The sequence below is a fragment of the Rhineura floridana genome, chromosome 10 (assembly GCF_030035675.1).
Source record: "Rhineura floridana isolate rRhiFlo1 chromosome 10, rRhiFlo1.hap2, whole genome shotgun sequence".
NCBI lineage: Eukaryota > Metazoa > Chordata > Lepidosauria > Squamata > Rhineuridae > Rhineura > Rhineura floridana.
This window is the reverse complement of record NC_084489.1, coordinates 55,365,579-55,386,458: the sequence shown is the minus strand read 5'-3', so window position 1 is coordinate 55,386,458 and position 20,880 is coordinate 55,365,579. Positions and strand designations below refer to the sequence as shown.

The following is a 20,880-nucleotide window of genomic DNA, read 5'->3' as shown; positions in this document are numbered from 1 at the left end:
GGTAGGCCTTTCCTGGCCTTTTTCATTCCTGGTGGGTTTTTTCTAGGGATCTATTGCTCAATTCTTCTCTGTTTTGCTTAATTCTCAAGCCATTTTGGTACTGTCTGTAGAGTTTAATTTGTAACTTATTCTTCCCTCAGCATTACCCTTCCCATTCAGTCCCTCAGCCACAACAGCGGTAGTTTTGCCTAAGTCGTAGTGATAGTTTTTTTCTCTTTTTTCCCTCCTCTGCCCTATATCTGTTCCCAGTTTTCTCTTTCTGCTCCCAGTTACTGTTTTATTTGGTTGGTTGTATCTTCTGCTTTTGCCCCAATGCTCTCCTCCGTTTCGTTAAAGAAAATCATTCTAAGTGCGTTTCAATGCAGCTTTCATTATAATGCAGAAGCCCTATAACGTAGGTGCATCCTTTGTGCCCCATGCCCTGCAGTGTAACGAGGTTTTACTCTTAATAGTTTTTTAAGTCAACAAAAGAGGCTTTCTGGAAAAGAAGCCAGAGAGGACTGTCAGAGTGGATGGGCTTCAGGAATTATCAATCCCAGCATCTTCAGATAGAGAGAGACCCCTGTCTGAAACCCTGGAGAACTGCTGCCAGTCACTGAGGTAGATGGACTAATAGTCTGACTTTGTATAAGGCAGCTTCCTATGTTCCCATAGGCCCTCTTATAGATTCATGTAAGAACTGTAAAAGATCTCACTTAACTAATGTTTCCAGTTGGCATAAAAATACTCTTTTTTCTCTCCCCCCCCCAAACACACACACACCTGCTGTAGGAGAAACTCATATTTGTCTGAGTGGGATGGAGTACCCTTTGCTGGGTCAAAGTTGTTTTTGTGGGGTTGAGGAGTTGTGCTGCTCTGCCAGTTTGGTCTGGAGAGAGGGATGACTCCTCCTCCTGGAAGAGGAGCTGTCAATCTGTTTAGACCCTTCCTGACTGGTCCAGAGGGAGGAGTCATCCTTATGACACATGTACTCCATCCCACTCATCAAACTACAATTCATGGTAAGTACTAATTTCTGTTTTTCAAGAACTGAAAGATGATCAACCACTAATTAGACATCATATTTGACCTTTCTTCAGGCAAATGCTCATATATATTCATCAACCAGTATGAGGGACTAAATATAAACACCCTTTTCTTGACTCATAGGGTCTTTAGCCTGTTGCATGATTTAACCAGAATTTTCCAAATAAAACCCAAAATAAAACTCAGATGCAAGTTAATGAAGCTTGTTAAGAAGTCTATTGTCTTGTGCAAGGTCTAATATGAAGTGATGTGTTAGTTCATGACTACTCAGACAACAAAACTATTGGTTTGTTTCCATTAGTCAGTATAAAAAAGGATAACTAAGTATCACTCTACATTGGTGACAACTCAATCCTTCATGACTATCCGTTTTAGTCTAGCCAGGATTTTGATAGACTGTGAATTCTGAATTCTGTAGTAATACTTTTCAGTTAATATGGACTTATTATCCACGTGCCACTTAGTTTATCAGTTGGTGGTTAAATCCGGTTCTATCAGTGAAATAAATGCCTACACATTATCACTGTGCAGCAGGCTACCAACAGAGACAGTCTTGTCCTAGTCATTAACAAGCACAATGTATGCAGAACACCAGAGGGGAATTAAAACCACAAAAATACCTCAGGGTGGTATTTTTAATATGAGAATTTAATTTGTAATTTCACAGATTAAGAATTTTGGCTGCATTAATCCTTTTATCAGTTCACAGCAGGCTATTTGCAGAGGCATAACCATAAGGCAATATTCATTGGCAGAAACATGTCTTTGCATAACGTTAAACATCAGGAGCAGTGAAACCTTTTGAAGGGGGAGAATAAAGAGGAAAAATCATTATATTTTAAGGCAAGGTTCTGCTAAATGCCTCCAGTAAAAATTTTGAGTTACAGAAACACTATTTCTGTGTCTAGCAGATAATAATTATGGAGCATAAATCCAGATGCAAAAAAGGACAATCCCTGTATCAAATACCACAATTGTTTTCATTTGATATGCATAAATAGAAATTGCAATCATATTTTTAAAAACAATGAAGTTGTATATTTTGGCAAAAAGGTTTACACTGTGAATTGATGTGATTTTGGTGACTAGTGTTGGGAGGTGATTTAGATTACTGTGATGCTTTTTTCATGCACCTGAAATTGTGTTTAAAAGTTGTATCAATTTTAATTGTGGGTACAGTAGTGGGGAACCATAAACCTTTCTTCAAAGTTAAAGGTATAGATGGAATTCAAATATGCATACACAAAGATCCTTTTAACGCAGAGGTCTTGTGAAGAACGCCACAAGTGGGTAATCCTTATTTTTAATAATTAAAAATATCCAGTATGTAAATCCTTTCATGAATTTACAAAACCATTTCAGAAATGATTGTTTGGTATGAGCTTGACATAAGGCCACAACCACTGGGTTGTAATGTTTAGTGTGAATAAATATTATTAATGTAATCCATGGATGGGGAACCTCTTTGAATCTAAGGGCTGGATTTTAATGTGACCAACCTTCTGAGGGCCACATTCCATGGGTGAGTGGATCCAATGTGGAATTGGGTGGGGTCAGAGGTTGAAGTGGGCAGAGCCAAAGACAAAACCAAACCATAAATAAATTAAAAAGGTAAGCGCAGGATGGCAGGCCAACACAGACAGGCACAGATCCCTCTGCCTGATGTTTAAGAGTAAAAAGCAGTATTTTCAGGCTTAGTGTTTTGTGTGTGTTTTTAAAGAGAGCAATTTTTTAAAAAAAAATCTAGAAAGGGATTTAAAAGAGTATCCGAATGAGGCAATCAAAACGGCAGCAGCCAGTAAAACAGAAATAGTACATTCTCTCTGACAGTTGCTGCAGTCTTCAAGAGCTGATTGCATGAACTGTCTAGACTTCTCTTCTGCCTTCCCCTTATGGCACATAAGTCTTTAAGTAGCTCCTGGGAAGATGGGAGAAGGGTTGCCCCAACAGTTCTCTCAAGCTATTGGTAAGTGTTTTCAGGGGCTTGGTGTCATGAACTCACTCACTGGATGGGGTGAAAGAGTAGTACAGGAACTTGTAATCTTGTTTTCTTAAGAAGCTGGATCACAATGTCCCATTTAAAATAGGTTTCTGGATTTCTTCCTTATTTTTGAGTTTGTATAGATTTCAGGCTATTTATTCAATGTCGTGGGGTGACCTTGCCACTTTAAAAACTTTTAAAATCTAATAACCTGAATTCTGTCTTTTCCCTACAGTGTCTTCTATTTTTTCTGTACCGAATGTGAGATTACAAGCAGAGGCTGGAGAAAGCATGAAGGTCTTTGGAAAGAACAATATTTATGGCAAAGGTCTATCAAACATTAAGCACTGAAGAACATGCTGATTTCCCAAAATAATTCAGGTAAGAGTGGCTCAACTACAAGTGTTTTTAAATAAAATGTGCTCTATATTTTTCCTCCTTGTGCAGTATGAAAACCCCTTTTTAAATAGATGAATAAATTCTCAAAGGTTTTCCTCAAAGTATAGATTTTATGTGGCAGATCTAATTTGTGAATAAAAATAGGATACAACACCCTCTAAAATGTTGAGGTCCCATAGCTATTCCTAAGCATGATTAGATATATTCGTACACCCCCACCCCTACGTGTCAATGCACTCTGGAGCTCACATATGAGAAAGCAGAGTTCCATGCTTCCCCTTGTTACAGAGGTCCTTATGACAAAACTAGGCAACACTGATCCCACAGTGTTTTTTTACATACCTAACAGTGGTAGCAGTAGAGAAGGAGCACCCAAAAGCTCTTACGATGGTAGGCTGTAGATGGCATAAAGGTCCCCCCAAAACTGAGAGAAGTCTAGTGGGAATATAACTTTGGGTGGGAAAATAATATAAAGACAACATGACATTTGAAGCAACAGAGGACAGAATATGGAGTGTTAACGTTAGTGCTGGTCTTCAGGACTTGATGAAAGTGAACAGGTAGGTCTCTAATAAAAAAATGTTTGAGGGGTCCTGAATTAGGTCCACAAGAAAGGTTGCAAATAGGAAACTTCCCAGAGACTGCCTGAAAATATGTCCATTAAATACAGAAACCTTTGTTTGCGACAAAAAATATAGAACATGTGGGTTTCTTTGGCAAGCTTTGAATGAGAAGTTGCACAATAATTGTTTGCTGAAGCTGAATATTAAAATCTGTCACCAGGACAAAAGGATAACACTTCAACAACTTCTTTTGTGTGCTTTTTCCACACTATCAGATTTAGTTGTTCCTCATTTGTTGTGCACAGTTTAAACATCTATCAGGAAATGCTACAGTTTCAGGGATATTGTATTTTCCCAGCACACAAACTACAGTGTATAATCACTGGGAATATACAGTTAATTTTCCAGCCAGACAGCCCATTGCAGGTTGGAAGTGCTGTGTAGAATGTGACTTGAGCAAGAGTTTCAGGCACATATTCAGGGGGGTGGATTTGGGATGCCATTGTCATGGTCAGATCACTGGTGAAGTTTGGAGTTACAGTTCTGATTCTCCCCTGCAGGGGTGGTAGACAGATTAAGATGGTCCACTTCCAGAGACTAATGGAATGCACTGGATTCTTGAATGCCCTGGGAGAGTTTCCAAGTGATCCTATTGAAACCTTGTCACACTGCGGAACAATGAGATACGTCGGGCTCGTGACACGGTTGCCCCTGAGCACCCACATTGACATTGTGGAGCCTGTTTTGCACCTTGGTACACCAGTGAACTAAGGGCAATGAAACAGGCTGGATGAGTGCAAATGGCAAAAGATGTAGCGTGAGACTGATCGGGTACAAGTAAAACAACATAACCATGCCTACTGTGTAATGGTGAAGGCATCGAAGACAGCCCACTTCTCTGCCTCCATTGCATCCTCAAATAGCTGTCCAGGGACAATTTTTGTATTGTCTAGGGTCTGCTAACATCAACTCCAAGAAATTGAGTTTTAGACACTTCAGTAGCCCACTGTGAATTGTTTGCAAGGCACTTTGAGGGTAAAGTTCCTTGCCTCCATAGCAATCTTGATGCCCCATCCACATCTTCTATGGTGCCCATTGAAGTGTCCAGTACAGTATCTGCTGCAATTTTTTGGGATCAGTTTCACTCGATCAGTGGCCTGATGATGTAGACAAGGTGCTTGCAGTGATGCAGCCAGCAATGTGTCCTCTTGAGCCTTGCTCTTCTTGGTTTATTAAAACTTGCTGGGGGGGGGGTAAGACCAAGTCGATCCAGGATGTTGTTAACATGTCTTTGCAGGACAGAGTGGTCCCATCCACCCTGAAAGTGGCAGTGATCCTAAAAAACCCGCCCAGGACCCATTGGTTTGTCACCAAGCCACAATTGCAAGTGCTCTTGGACAAAACAGGTTATCATTATCTTGGCTCATTCAAATCTGGGTTCAGGCCTGGTTATGGGACTGTATCAGTCTTGATCAACCTGATGATGACCTTTATTGAGAGAAGGTCAGGGAAGTGCAACCCTGCTATTCTTACTTGATCTCTGAGCGACTGTTGGTACCATTGACATGGTACCCTTCTGAGCCGACTTGGTGAGATGGGTATCAGAGGCATGGTTTTACATGGTTCTGATCCTATCTCTGGGGTTGGTTTCAGAGAATAGTATTGAAAGATAGTCTTTCGGCCCTCTGGCAGTTGTCCTGTGGAGTGCAGCAGGGTACCATCCTGTCCCCAATGCTATTTAACATCTATAGGAAGCCCTTCGGAACGGTCATCAGCAGATTTGGGGCAATGATACCCTGCTTCATTTCTCTGTAACATCTGAATTGGGAGAGGCCATGCAAGCTCTGGACCAGTGCCTGAAATTGGTTGTGGGCTGCATGAGTCTGAATCCTAGCAACACAGATGCACTGTTGTTCCTGAGTCTGTATAATTGCCTGCTTTGGATGAGGTCATACTCCCTCTGAAAGAGCAGGTTTGTAGTCTAGGAGTGCTCCTGGATCCATCTTTGTCGTTAGAGGCCCAGGTGACATCAGTGGCTAGGAGTGCCTTTTACCAGCTTTGGCTGGTGAAACAGCTGTGGCTGTTTCTGGTCCAGGATAGCCAGACCACTGTTGTCCATTCACTGGTCACCTCCACTCTGGATTACTGTAATGCGCTCTATGTGGAGTTGTCCTTGAGGTTGGTCCAGAAGCTGCAGCTGGTGCAAAATGCAGTGGCACAACTGCTCATTGGGGCAGGATATCGCCAACATGTAACCTCTAAATTAGATTACTGTAATGCGCTCTACGTGGGGCTGCCTTTGAAGACGGTTCGGAAACTGCAGCTCGTGCAAAATGCAGCGGCCAGATTGTTAACAGGGACCAGGCGGTCCGAACATATAACACCGATTCTGGCCCGCTTGCACTGGCTGCCTATATGTTTCCGGGCTCGATTCAAGGTGCTGGTTTTAACCTATAAAGCCTTACACGGCTTGGGACCACAATACCTGTTGGAACACCTCTCCCGATATGAACCTACCCGTACACTTCGTTCAACATCGAAGGCCCTCCTCCGGGTGCCTACTCAGAGGGAAGCTCGGAGGATGGCAACAAGAAAAAGGGCCTTCTCAGTGGTGGCCCCCAAACTGTGGAACGATCTCCCTGTTGAGGTATGCCTGGAGCCAACATTACTATCTTTTCGGCGCCAGGTTAAAACCTTCCTCTTCTCCCAGGCATTTTAACATTTTAACATCTATGTTTTAACTTTTTAACATTTTAATTCAGCATTTTAGTATACTAGTATTTTCGTAGTTTAGTATGTTTAAATAGTTTTCTTTGTGCTTGTTGTATATTGAAGTTTTACTGTTGTGAACCGCCCAGAGAGCTTTGGCTATGGGGCGGTATAGAAATTTAATAAAATAAAATAAAAATAAATAAACATGTTACATCACTGCTGAAAGAATTGCACTGGCTGCCCATTAGCTGCCGGGCCAAGTTCAATGTGCTGGTTTTAGTGTACAAAGCCCTATAAAGCTTGGGATCAGGATACCTGACAAACCATCTTACGCTTTTTACACACAGTCGATCACTGTGGTCTACAAGGAAGGCCCTCCGGCAGATACCATCTTAACAAGAAGTCCATTCCATACAACATAGGAAGCAGAGCTTTAGTGTTGTGGCACCTACCCTTTGGAATTCCCTCTCCTTAAATATTAGACATGTGACATCTCTGTTATCTTTTTAGTGCCTACTGAAGACCTTCCTCTTTCAACAAGCCTTTTAAAGATTTTTTGAAATATTTTTCAGATGATGTTTTTAAGATGTTTTATTTTTAAAATGTTTTAAAGATGCTTTTGAGGTGTTTTAAGGTGTTTTTAGTGTTGTGTCCTTTGTTTGCCGCTCTGGCCTCCTTCTGGGAGGAAGGGCAGGATATAAGGTTTTATTGTTGTTGTTGTTGATACTTCCTGGGGCATTACTAATAATCAGCAACAATGCATTCCCCCAGTATGACTGAATGCCGTTTTTCAAAAAGTTTATTTTTGAATGTGTTTGTTTTGCTACTTCAAAAGCTGTATTTAGTCACTAAACATCTCAAGCTTAGGACCTGTAATGTAGTTCTTCCAAAGAAAATGACAGACAGCAGCTGGACATGCCCTCACAGACTTACCCCCATGCCTCTAAACTAAAAGCTGTACCCATTTCCGGCCATTTACATGAGGACAAAATATTTAACATTTTGTTTCATGTATGCAGTGGCATACATGGTGTTTTATCTTAACAATCTTATCTAAGCATTCAAGAGGCAGCTGGACAGCCATCTTTTCGGGAATGCTTTGATTTGGATTCCTGCATTGAGCAGGGGGGTGGACTTGATGGCCTTATAGGCTCCTTCCAACTCTACTATTCTATGAATCTATACCCACAAAGATTCATACTCACATGGTGAGAGGAGTCCAGGTCTCCCTGGCCCAATACCAACATTCAGTCCATTATACCACACTGGTGTCAATGCTTGCAATCAGATGATTGGAATAAGGATTTTGGCTACCCAGTTCTCATTTTTCATCCTCATTTGTTAAAGGATTAAGGATGGCCTAAAATCTAGCATTGTTGTTCTAACTGAGTGTATCTGTCAGCTCTTGAACTTTCTGTGTTATGTGAATTATAGAGTCACAAGAGTGGGTATATACTATAGCCAGCATGGATTTTTCACATTCCACAATGTTAAATTGAAAATACCCCCTATGTTACCAAATTCTTGCAAGCTACACAGCAAGTGGATTGGACTGTGAAAGACCAACCCAAATTGTGTTTGCATTTTGACAAATTTGTAAGGCAGTACAATATCTCAGAGAAGAGGTCAGGTCTCCTGCTCCCCTGGTGCATTCACTATAGCTGCCCAATTTCCCTGCTTTTTAAAGTTTGATAGAAATATCTGTTGGCTATAGGTATGTTCTTAAACCACAAGGTTTTTTGCCTATTAGGGAATTTATTCTTTTTGTTGTTAGATTGGTACTGTTGGTATCCCCACCTCAGAGGTACTCAAATCTGTCATGTTGCCACATTTGTGTGACCCATGGCATTTTTCACAAGATGCATTTTGGAACAAACATTCCCACCATGATATCTTTTCTTACAAAATGTTACTTTTGCAAATTGATACCGATGACTTAAAATAATCTAGTTAAGTAACCACTGGAAGATGTTTAATGAAAAAAGCACTTAACGTCTCCATCCTCAGTTAAGAAGAAGCAGTTAATTATTTGGAATGTTACAATTTCCATTGGATATTCTTATTTATGAAAGGATAAATAAACTTTGTTAGCTAGTTGAACTATATCTAAAGTTTATACCATTATTGAGTTGTTTTCAAAGTGATGGTGATTTAAAAGCAGTGTATAAAGTAATAACAGCAGCTTTCTGAAAGAATAGCAGCTAATGAAAACTAAAGTCATCAGATGTCAGCCTGCTCCAATTATTTCACGTTTCTCTACAGCAAGCCATTTAAGACTTCACAGTGCCCGAAATCAGGCTGTCTTCAGAATTGGCTTGTTTACATCTTTGTTGACTAGTTAATCCTTACTTTTCTTCGAAGCGGCATCCCTGCAGGCACCTCTTCAGCTGTTCTAACGTGGCAAATCAACCCTTACTAATAAATTTTAAATGTGAATGTTTGTCTGAAAGGTTTGCAAATATAATGGTCAGAATATACATGAGGTTTTAATGACTAAAACATATAGCTGGCAATTGTTTTCCCTTCTCATTACTTTTGGTCCTAAAGTCTAACACCACCCTCCCCAAATTAGACAGTTTTTTTTAAAAAAAACCCTGTGATTTGATGCTTGAGAATTTATTGAGTTTGATGCTCTTGCGTGGCCTTCCAATAGCAGCAGTGTGTCCTGTCTAGGTGCGGTAGTTGCTAACTACTAGCATTTAGTAATAGAAGGTATCACAGGAAAATAGGTATTTTATGTGATATTTTACATGTGACAGTATACATGTTTTGCATCTGTTTTTCCTACATCCTGTAGGGAGTAAATGTTGTGTATGAATAGAAAGCAACCCTTAATATCTTCTGTACACGTAATAAAAATCAGGTTAGTAACTATTGAAAGGAACATCTTCATTCATGTTTAAAACAATTAATAGAATATACACAAAGGAAGCTTTGTGGCATCTTATACGTATATGGCACCATCAATGCACATGGCACTGTACAGAAAATAAAACAATAAAAACAAGTCCCTACCAAAAAAGTGTACAATCTAAATAAAAATTAAAATAAAAAGGACAACAACACGGAAGAGAAGGGAATAAAACAGGTAGGGGACAAAACAAGCTCTTCAGGCACACATGCTCTGGATATACAGCATTATAAAAGTAAAACCTAAACCAAAATTTCAAAAGCTTTGGAAAAAAGAAAGGTTTTCAGCTGAGACATAAAAAAATTAAATTGAAGGAGCAGTCCATATGTGATCTGACAGACAATTCTAGGAATACAGAGTGGCAAAAGAAAATGGACGAAGTTGAGCTAAAGAACAAACACTCTGGAACGGGCAAGGAACAAAGATGCCAAGCAGGGTTATAATGAGAAATAAGGTCTGAGAAATATGAGGGAGCCAGATCTCATAAAGGTTACAAGAAACGTGTACCGAATCTTTAAAATAAATAGAGAGCCAATGAAGGGACCTCAAAAGTGGAGTAGCATGGTCAAAATGATGGGTCAAATAAATGCCCTTAGCAACAGAGTGTTGAATAGAGACCAAGGAACTAACATGAGTTAGCAGAAGACCAGTCAAAAGAAGATTGCAGTAGTCAAGATGAGAGATAACTAAAGCACCCTTTTAGACTAATAGATTTGTTGAGACATAACCCTTACGGATTAGAGCCCACTTCATCAGCATGAAGTGTTATCCTTAGTGGGCAGATAAATATATATCCATAAATACAGAGAAACAAAATCATAAACAGTGGGACTAAAAGGTCATGTGATGCAAAAGGTACAATTTGTGATATTTATATCTGGCAAGTATCAGTTCAAATCGCTATTTATCCATTATCTCATTCATAGATCTTGAGCAACTCATGATCAGCTAGCTTCCTTTTTTTTTTTACAATAATTTTTATTCAGATTTTCATAAAACATACAAAACAAAACCATAAAACATTCAAAGACAAAAAACAAAATCAAAAATAGTTAGACAAAAAAAAATAAAAAGTAAAATATTGACTTCCCATTTGTCACAGATCAAATCAGTTATAGGTCTACAATGTATAACAATCCTGTCTCTTAAATCATATTATAAAATCACTTTCCTCCAGTAGTTATCTTACTTAATCATCAAATCTCATAAACATTACTTTATTCTTTCCACAAAAAGTCAAAGAGAGGTTTCAATTCTTTAAGAAATATATCTATCAATTTTTCTCCAGAAAAGCATGTCGATTAATCCATCTCATTAATAATTATAATAATCTTATTGTCATAACCATAGTCAAAATAAACATTTCGATTAATCCATCTCATCAGAATCTGTTAGGTTCAATAATTTCAATAGCCATTATTCTATTATCCCTATTAGTTCCATCTTCCATCTTCCATCTTCAATAGTCTTGTTAAGTCCAGTAATTTCAGTGTCCAATCTTCCATTATCAGTATTCCGTAATAATCTTGCTGTCATAACCATAGAAATATTAACTTCCCATTTGTCACAAATCAAATCAGTTATAGGTCTACAATGTATAACAATCCTGTCTCTTAAATCATATTATAAAATCACTTTCCTCCAGTAGTTATCTTACTTAATCATCAAATCTCATAAACATTACTTTATTCTTTCCACAAAAAGTCAAAGAGAGGTTTCAATTCTTTAAGAAATATATCTATCAATTTTTCTCCAGATAAGCATGTCGATTAATCCATCTCATTAATAATTATAATAATCTTATTGTCATAACCATAGTCAAAATAAACATTTCGATTAATCCATCTCATCAGAGTCTATTAGGTTCAATAATTTCAATAGCCATTATTCTATTATCCCTATTAGTTCCATCTTCCATCTTCCATCTTCAATAGTCTTGTTAACTCCAGTAATTTCAGTGTCCAATCTTCCATTATCAGTATTCCGTAATAATCTTGCTGTCATAACCATAGTCATATAGTAAGAGTCTAATGGGAATTTCCTCTATCCCAAATATTTTCTTGCCATCCATTCTGAATAGGTTGCTGGAATACTGCAATAAAAACATATCTCTGTTCTTTTTTACAAAATGTACTGGCTCATCTCTTGAAAGTTTTTCCCTTGTCACATGGCTGCAGTTAATTCCATAGGTCTTCTCCATATTAGGCTCCATCACATCATTCCAGTCCAGAAGATTATCCATGCCATTGACAACCTTATCTCCAATATCTTCATTAATTTCTTCAGAGATAACATTGAATTCCAAACAGTAGATTTTATTTCTAAAATCCATAAATTCCAAATCTTTTTCCTGTTCCACGTTTGTTCCAGGCTCCAGGGTCTCCTCTCTCACAGGGACCCCTATTTCTTTAAACTCCTGGATCATTTTGCACAATTCAATTTTCAGCTCCTTACAACCCTGTCGCAGGGTTCGTTTCGTTATCTCAATCTCATCCATTATTTTCTGAAACCTAGTTACTTCCAGATTCTCAGCCACTTTCTTGATTGCCATTTTAAAAGAAAAATATAAGAGAACCACTTCTTATTTCAGCAACAATTGGGTTAATACTCCAAACTTGATGACATCACAGTATAAACAGAACAGCCAGCCTTATCTCACTATGCTTAGGAAAACAAAATGTAGTTCCCAGGATCGAAACAATTAATGGCGTCGTCAGGAAACAGATTCGTCAAAATAAAATAAACCAAAAAGAGAGTAATCTCAGACAATATAATATTCTTCAGAATAGAAATCAGGAATAGAAATCTCTCTTCTGTGTATATCTTTAGAATGCAAATCCAGGACAGCTTTTTGCAACAAAAACAGAGATAAGCTGTTAATTAGTGCATAGCAGAGAAGAGTTATAGCTCACCGAAAAGATGTCCAAAGCCGATCCATCTGGCAAATCTCCTTTTACTGCAACAGTTTAAGTCAAGTAAAAAAAAATAGAAAGAAGGGTGCTTGCCTGTTAGTCCGTTCTCTCTCTAAAGAAAAGATGAACGTGTCGCTTTATCAGATAGAGCTTGTTGAAAATCCGTCCTTCCTTGTTGGCTGGACCTCGTCTCATAAATCAATGAAATCTAGTCCTCCCAACAAAAATAGGCTTTGAGGTTAATCTCTTCGTTTCTCCCTGCCCGGGAGAAGTTTCATCAGTCAAAAAAAAAAATGTTTTGACTGATTTATATCTGAATAAGCTTCTTTTGCGGCGGGAGCCCGTCCCAAAAGCAGGCACAGGCTAAGTCACCCTTCCCGGAAGTCCATGATCAGCTAGCTTCCATGGGAATCTTATTAACCTCAGTTAAAAACAATAGATACCACCCAAATAATGTAAGCCACATCCTATATGAACTCTGCAACATAAAATGGTGGTTAATTTGTGGAAAAGAGAAATGACAGGGCTTAAGCCTGTTGGAAAGCCAGACCATTTAACCTGAAAGACCTGCTCTCTAATTCTAGTTATATATATAGGCAGGCAGTAATTACTCAGATACGAAGAAAACTCAAAATTTGAAATGTGTTCAGAGGGACTCCCTCTGTTCGAACCAGTGGCAGGATCATTCTCTGAGCAGAGTTTCACTCAAGAGATGCACCGTTAGTGGGAGATTATTTTTGCCAGTCCCTCCTCCTTACCCTGCAGCCCTGAATGCCTTCTCCCATACTGTTCCAAAGGGTTGGGGGACTCTCCAGAACAATGTGGGGCATGTTACTGGAGGAAATAGGGGGAGAGGGAATTGGCAAAAAGTCATCTCACCCTGCCACCATTGGGATCCCTTCACTGAATCAAAGCCTTCTCTGGGCAGAAGGAGCCTTTCAATCTATGAAAGGCAGAGTCTGGATTCATCCCACTAATTACTATGTCACAGATTCAAGGACTGAGCCTTTTATTATTTTTTATAGTACAGCTTTATTGTGATCTCATTATAGAAAAGTGATTGATCGATGTGAAATGGATTTCTGATCAAAGCTGTGTCTTTGGGCTTAACTGTGGAGTTCTGTCTTTTGCTTCTCCCACAGGCGCTTGCATTCAAGCAATCTAGAAATTTATTTTCAGAATTCTGCCATTCTTTTTTTACAAGTTGACACAAGTGTGGGCAGAGAGGTTATGGAGTATTAACTCAGTTGTCTATTATTACTTACATTTAATGAGCAGTGTCCACTATGAATGGTGTAAGGGTGCTAAAGGAATAGCATTGCAATATCCAAAAATTGGTAATGTCTTGTTAAAAGAATTTTCTGTTTTCTTGGCTGGCTGCTTTGCATATGTAGATTAGCAGTGCTTTAGACAGAAACTGTTTCTTTCTCCATTCCCTCAGTAGTATTTAGTAGTATGCCCATTCACCTCTGGCTTTTGCAAACTATGTAAGATACTCTTCTCAGCAGTCTTGTGTAACATTATTTTTGCAAGATTTCCTTTAGTCAGGCCATGGGAGATGACATAGTACAGCAGTGTCTGTGTCAAACGGTATAGAAAAGTAATTCTAATTCCTCACCTCCTTGTTTCTTTCCAACCTCTGTGCCTCATCACCACTGAATTGCTTATAACAGTTTAAATATTGTGTAATTTGTTTCCAGTTTAACCAGCAGTAGGTCATAGCATTTCAGTCATTATAGTGAAGTCAATCTGCATGAACAGGTTTTATTAGACTGACCATTGGTGCCAATGACCTGCACTTCTTTACTGTATTTTTAATATAATTAAACATTGCAATCAACCTATAGTATTTTCTGTTTTTCAGATTCCCAAGTTTAGTGTAAAAGTAAACATATGGGGAAAATAACAATTATATACTGCACAATGTTTGGCTGAGTTGTTTTTAAAAATATAGCTTTGAAAAATTAGTGAAGCAAACATGTGTTAAGAAGATCGAGTGTCTTAGCATTGAACATGTATTGTACAAGTCGTGATTTGTTATGCATCTTCTTTCCCAATAATGTTTACTCATGAATGTTGAATTATGTCATTAATGCTGCATCTTCATAAATTGGTGATAGTGAATAGGCTTATAGGATGTAGCTGTGGTGGACAGTTGAAATCAATCTGGGTCTTAGAATCCAATGACAGCAGGGCTATATGTAGCTGAGATTGTTGCATTCATTTTGTAAAATGTTAAATAAGAGAGGAGGACATAAAGCAGACTAGATTATTTTGGCTGCTATTAGCATTTTTAGAGCCCTAATTTCAAACTGTCAGCAACATAATGGTTTCAAGGAAGTATTACTACTGTCTTTTTTGTTAGCATCAAAGACGTTAAATTGTTAGAAAATATCCTAATTACTATGCATATCAAATACAGCAATACTCTCATCTTGAACTTCATATTAGTTGCTGTGGTTAAATGTAATGGAAGCAATAGGTGAAATTTCATTTTGTTTCAAACCACACACATGTGATGCCATTATTGGACAAATATTCTTAAGTCACCTCAACTTTATGCACAGATTGCAAGCCATCACAAGGGGTTTCTGCTTACCTAATCCTATGTTTTAGGAAAAAATGGTGTAACTTCTGGATTTGTTTTGTTTCAGCACCTGCACTTCCATAGTTCTTAACTACATGGTGCTTTAGTTTCTACTACTTTCTACCAGTCCATACATCTGCTGGTGCAGGATGAGCGAATGCTGGTAGTCTGCAAATAAGGCTTCCCAGTTAGTGCAGAGAAATCTCAGATAATTGGTAAATTGTTTTGAATTCTGACAGCTCTTTGTTTTGTTTTTCAAGTTTAATATATTTTATTGAATTGGCAGCTATGACTTCACTTTAATAAAAAGGTACCTCAATCAAAATAAGTGATTATACAAATAATAAGAATGCAGTACTATATCAATTGAATATGAAGTTACAAACAAGCAAACATTAATCTTGAGCCTTAAGAATTAAACCTATATCTGATGCATAAATTTAAGAACCCATGATAGAGTGTTGAGAGCCAGTGTGGCGTAGTGGTTAGTGTGTTGGACTATGACCTGGGAGACCAGGGTTCGAATCCCCACACAACCTTGGGCCAGTCACTGCCTCTCAGCCTCAGAGGAAGTCAATGGTAAACCACCTCTGAATGCCGCTTACCATGAAAACCCTATTCATAGAGTCGCCATAAGTTGGAATCGACTTGAAGGCAGTCCATTAAAGAGTGTTAGGACAGATGTTACCTTGAATTTTCCCCAACCAAAAGACAATTTTTCTACAGTTACAGAGTTTGTGACCCTCTGTTTCCTGAATCATTTCAGGTTAGCTTTACCATGGATACTAAGTTCCACACTTTTATTAGCCATTGGAGAATAAGTTATTTTCCAATTATTTGCAATTGTTATTTGAGCAGCACTGAGGAGATACAAAACCATTTCATAATCAATAGGTAATACCACATTCCCCAGTGGTTCCTGGAGGGAATTCAGATTCTCGGGATGTTGCCTCCCCCCGGTGCAACAGGCAGTGTCCTATCTTCTAGTTACCTTACCCAGGGGGAGGAGCCATCCTGTCCTCCAGACCACCCTGCCTTTTGCAGTGGATGGTCAGGGTCTGGCTGAGCTCCTTAAGAGCCAGCCTGCCTTCTTTTGTTAGTTTCCTCACCTTTCTTTCCTCTTCTTTGTTCTGGCTAATCCTCTTAGACTTTTTCCCCTCCGTCCCCCTTCCCTCACCAAACTCTTTAGATAAGGATGGGGAGTGTGAGAACAATTAGAGGGCCTAGGAGCCCGCCACAAGGGAGTTAGCTGGCAGCACGGCTCGCACCTTCTCGCCTAAAAGAAGAAGGAGGTGGAGGTGGCAGCTAGTCTTTGGCAATATGTGGCCTCTCCTTCAATCTAAGGGAGGTGCGACCACGTGTAGGAGGGCAGTGGTGAGAGGATGCGTGCTCGGGCTTTGCTGCGAAGAGTAGCAGGAAAGGCGGGAAAGGAGAAAGGTGGGGAAAGCTGTGCTACGCCCGTACGCCAGTTCAGGCCTCTACTACCCCCACCATAGGATTGGAGGGCCTGGGAAGGTTCACCCGTGATGGCTAGCAGTCCCCTGGAAGGGTGTGAACATGCGCAAACTAGCGAGATGGAGGAAGAGCAGTCACCATCTCTCTCCCATCACTTGGAGCAGGCCTTGAGAGCGCAAGAGTGCCGGAGGGAGGTGGTAAGTAGTGCTTCGGGGGGCCCTTCTCCATTCCAGGGCAGGAATATTTCCCAAAGTTTCTGAGTTGGGTCAGAGGGTGGTGGCAAAAGAGGTTAGGTGGACTGGGACTGCTCGGTCAGGAACCAGCCCCAAGCCCTGCACTTCCCAGTTGCCCACTCCTCAAAAGAGAAGGCATCGCCCACACAAGGGGAACAAAAAGAGAACAGTCACCCTCCCCCACACCTTCCTCCTCATCTCTCTCCTCCATATCCATTTCATCTGCCTCTTCTTCCTCACCAGTTTATAGGAGGAACCAGAAGGGCAAGCATAGGCGTAAGAGGGCCCATTCTTCCCATAGTCAGAAGGGGAGACATGGGGTCAAAAGGAGATTTAGTAATAAGACTGCCACTGCCTTGGGGCTTCTATCAGGTTCGGGGCATTCCTCATCCTCATCAGACAGGGAGGAAGGGAAACAATCTGAGGAGGAATTGGAAGCCCCTCCCCTAAGGGGAGACTCTTCCCAGCAGAGGTTCTTCCTGCAATTCTTGCCAAAACTAGGCGGATCCTGGAATAACCTGAAGAGCAACCTAAGGAAGCTGATCCAGCTGCTACTACTTCCTCTAAGGGGTCTAAATCAGCCTTCCCAGAAGGCCACCCCAGAATAGCTACTCTCCCTTTCCCGGTCTCTTTCCAGGAGCTGTGGTCAGCAGAGTGGTCGACTCCAAGTAAACATAAACCACTGCACAAGCTGGTTAGCAAGCATTACTTCTTTGCCCCCATGATGATGAAACAGCTTAGAACACCAGCAGTGGACCAGCCAGTGGTTGTTCTCTCTTCCTGTGCAGTTCTTCCAACAGAGGGGGAAGGGGGGGCTAAGGATGCTTGTGATAAGAGGGTCGAGGTGGCACTGTGCAGAGACTACAAGGCGCAAGGCACTGCTTTCAGAGCCTCAGCGGCTGCATCAGTATTCACCAGAGCAAACATGACGTGGGCAGACAAGCTAGCCAGCAGAGAGGATGTTCCAAAAAGCATGGTCTGAAGAAGGTTTATCTGGCAGCAGCCTTCCAAGCGGATGGCACACGGGACATTATGATGTTTAATGCACAGTGGTGAGACGTAACCTGTGGCTCTGCCATTGGGACATGGACCCGGGATCCCAGGGGTATCTGGCCAACTCTCCCTTTGGGGGGAGGGCAAGCTTTTTGAGGAACCACTGGAAAAGGTCCTTGTTGAAACTAGGGACAAGCAGAAGGTGCTGCCAGGGGCAAAGAAGGATGAACTAAGTCTAAACAGATTCAGTTCTTTCAAAGCTCAAAGCATTTCCATCGCCAAAGCACGTCATCAGGATACAAGGCTTGGTGGGGGAGAGAAGATACACAAGTTCCAACCAGTCAAGATCCCATCTACCTCCTCATCCCTCCCAATCTAAGTTCCAGAAGGGAGCGAAGAAGGGGCAGTCATCCTGACGCCAAGTCGTTGGTGCTCCAGGGAGCCATAGGGGGATGCCTACTCAACTTCAAGATAGTTTGGACCACGACAATGTCCGATTGCTGGGTCCTGGCAACAGTTTCCTCAGGGTACTCCTTGGAATTTTCAAGACGCCCCAGAGAGAAATTCATTAGGACCTCGAAGTCGACCAAGTTGGACAAACACAGGGCCTTCCTCATGGCCATACATCTACTGGACATCAGCGCAGTGGAACCAGTACCAGCTTGGGAAAGGAACAGGGGAGTCTACTCAATTTTCTTTCTCGTCTTGAAAAAGAATGGACAGACAAGGGCTATTTTAGACCTCAAATGGCTCAACCGGAGAATGGCCTACAAGAAATTCAAAATGGAAACCTTGAAATCCATCTCAGAGACCATCAACTAAGGCGATTGGATGGCTTCTATCGACCTGTCGGAGGCATACCTCCATTTTCCAATACGACAAGAGCACAGAAAATTCCTTCGTTTCTGTTATGCCAACAAGCATTACCAATACAGGGCTCTTCCATTCGGGCTGACTTCCACCCTCAGGGTTTTCTCCAAGGTCCTAGTGGCACTGATGGCTCATCTGAGGACCCTGGGGGTGTGGGTTCACCCGTACCTTAACGATATTCTTGTCCAGGCCCCATCGAGGGACCAGTGCAGGAGCGACGTTCAGACCACTCTGTCTTGCCTTACCAGCCACGGCTTTGTATTGAACTTTGAAAAGAGCACCCTGGAGCCCACACAGAACATTACCCATTTGGGGGTGCAAATAGACTCAGTCCAATACCGCATGAGGCTCACTCAGGAGCGGGTGGCCAAGCTCACATTAAAGGTGACCTCGTCCAGGGCGGTAGAGCTGATGGAACTGGCAAAACTCCAGGGGATACTGAAGGAAATAAAATAGGACACAAACTCTGGCAAAAGAAATGCAAGAAGACAATAAGGGATGCTAAAAAAGAATTTGAGGAGCACATTGCTAAGAGCATAAAAACCAACAACAAAAAATTCTATAAATACATTCAAAGCAGGAGACCATCTAGGGAGGCGATTGGACCCTTGGATGATAAGGGAGTCAAAGGCGTACTAAAGAACGATAAGGAGATTGCAGAGAAGCTAAATGAATTCTTTGCATCTGTCTTCACAGTGGAAGATATAGGGCAGATTCCTGAACCTGAACTAACATTTGCAGGAAGGGATTCTGAGGAACTGAGACAAATAGTGGTAACGAGAGAGGAAGTTCTAAGCTTAATGGACAATATAAAAACTGACAAATCACCGGGCCCGATGGCATCCACCCGAGAGTTCTCAAAGAACTCAAAGGTGAAATTGCTGATCTGCTAACTAAAATATGTAACTTGTCCCCCTGATCCTCCGCTGTGCCTGAGGACTGGAAAGTGGCAAATGTAACGCCAATCTTCAAAAAGGGATCCAGAGGGGATCCCGGAAATTACAGGCCAGTTAGCTTAACTTCTGTCCCTGGGAAACTGGTAGAAAGTATTATTAAAGCTAGATTAACTAAGCACATAGAAGAACAAGCCTTGCTGAAGCAGAGCCAGCATGGCTTCTGCAAGGGAAAGTCCTGTCTCAGTAACCTACTAGAATTCTTTGAGAGTGTCAACAAGCATATAGATAGAGGTGATCCAGTGGACATAGTGTACTTAGACTTTCAAAAAGCGTTTGACAAGGTACCTCACCAAAGGCTTCTGAGGAAGCTTAGCAGTCATGGAATAAGAGGAGAGGTCCTCTTGTGGATAAGGAATTGGTTAAGAAGCAGAAAGCAGAGAGTAGGAATAAACGGACAGTTCTCCCAATGGAGGGCTGTAGAAAGTGGAGTCCCTCAAGGATCGGTATTGGGACCTGTACTTTTCAACTTGTTCATTAATGACCTAGAATTAGGAGTGAGCAGTGAAGTGACCAAGTTTGCTGACAACACTAAATTGTTCAGGGTTGTTAAAACAAAAAGGGATTGCAAAGAGCTCCAAAAAGACCTCTCCACACTGAGTGAATGGGTGGAAAAATGGCAAATGCAATTCAATATAAACAAGTGTAAAATTATGCATATTGGAGCAAAAAATCTGAATTTCACATATACGCTTATGGGGTCTGAACTGGCGGTGACTGACCAGGAGAGAGACTTTGGGGTTGTAGTGGACAGCATGATGAAAATGTCGACCCAGTGTGTGGCAGCTGTGAAAAAGGCAAATTCCATGCTAGGGATAATTAGGAAAGGTATTGAAAATAAAACAGCCGATATCATAATGCCGTTGTATAAATCTATGGTGCGGCCGCATTTGGAATACTGTGTACAGTTCTGGTCGCCTCATCTCAAAAAGGATATTATAGAGTTGGAAAAGGTTCAGAAGAGGGCAACCAGAATGATCAAGGAAATGGAGCGACTCCCTTACGAGGAAAGGTTGCAGCATTTGGGGCTTTTTAGTTTAGAGAAAAGGCGGGTCAGAGGAGACATGATAGAAGTGTATAAAATTATGCATGGCATTGAGAAAGTGGATAGAGAAAAGTTCTTCTCCCTCTCTCATAATACAAGAACTTGGGGATATTCAAAGAAGCTGAATGTTGGAAGATTCAGGACAGACAAAAGGAAGTACTTCTTTACTCAGCGCATAGTTAAACTATGGAATTTGCTCCCACAAGACGCAGTAATGGCCACCAGCTTGGACGGCTTTAA

General features: G+C 40.8%; 1 protein-coding gene across 12 annotated transcripts in view; it reads left to right on the top strand.

Annotated features, from left to right (window-relative positions):
* CDK14 (cyclin dependent kinase 14) overlaps positions 1-20,880 on the top strand; it is a 571,841-nt gene that overhangs the window by 358,562 nt on the left and 192,399 nt on the right. For all 12 annotated transcript variants that reach the window (XM_061586439.1, XM_061586434.1, XM_061586445.1 and 9 more), the window contains one exon: positions 3,243-3,388. In XM_061586439.1, the coding sequence (XP_061442423.1) occupies positions 3,243-3,358 (116 nt within the window). In that variant the 3' untranslated portion in view covers positions 3,359-3,388. The remainder of the gene's footprint in view (positions 1-3,242; positions 3,389-20,880) is intronic.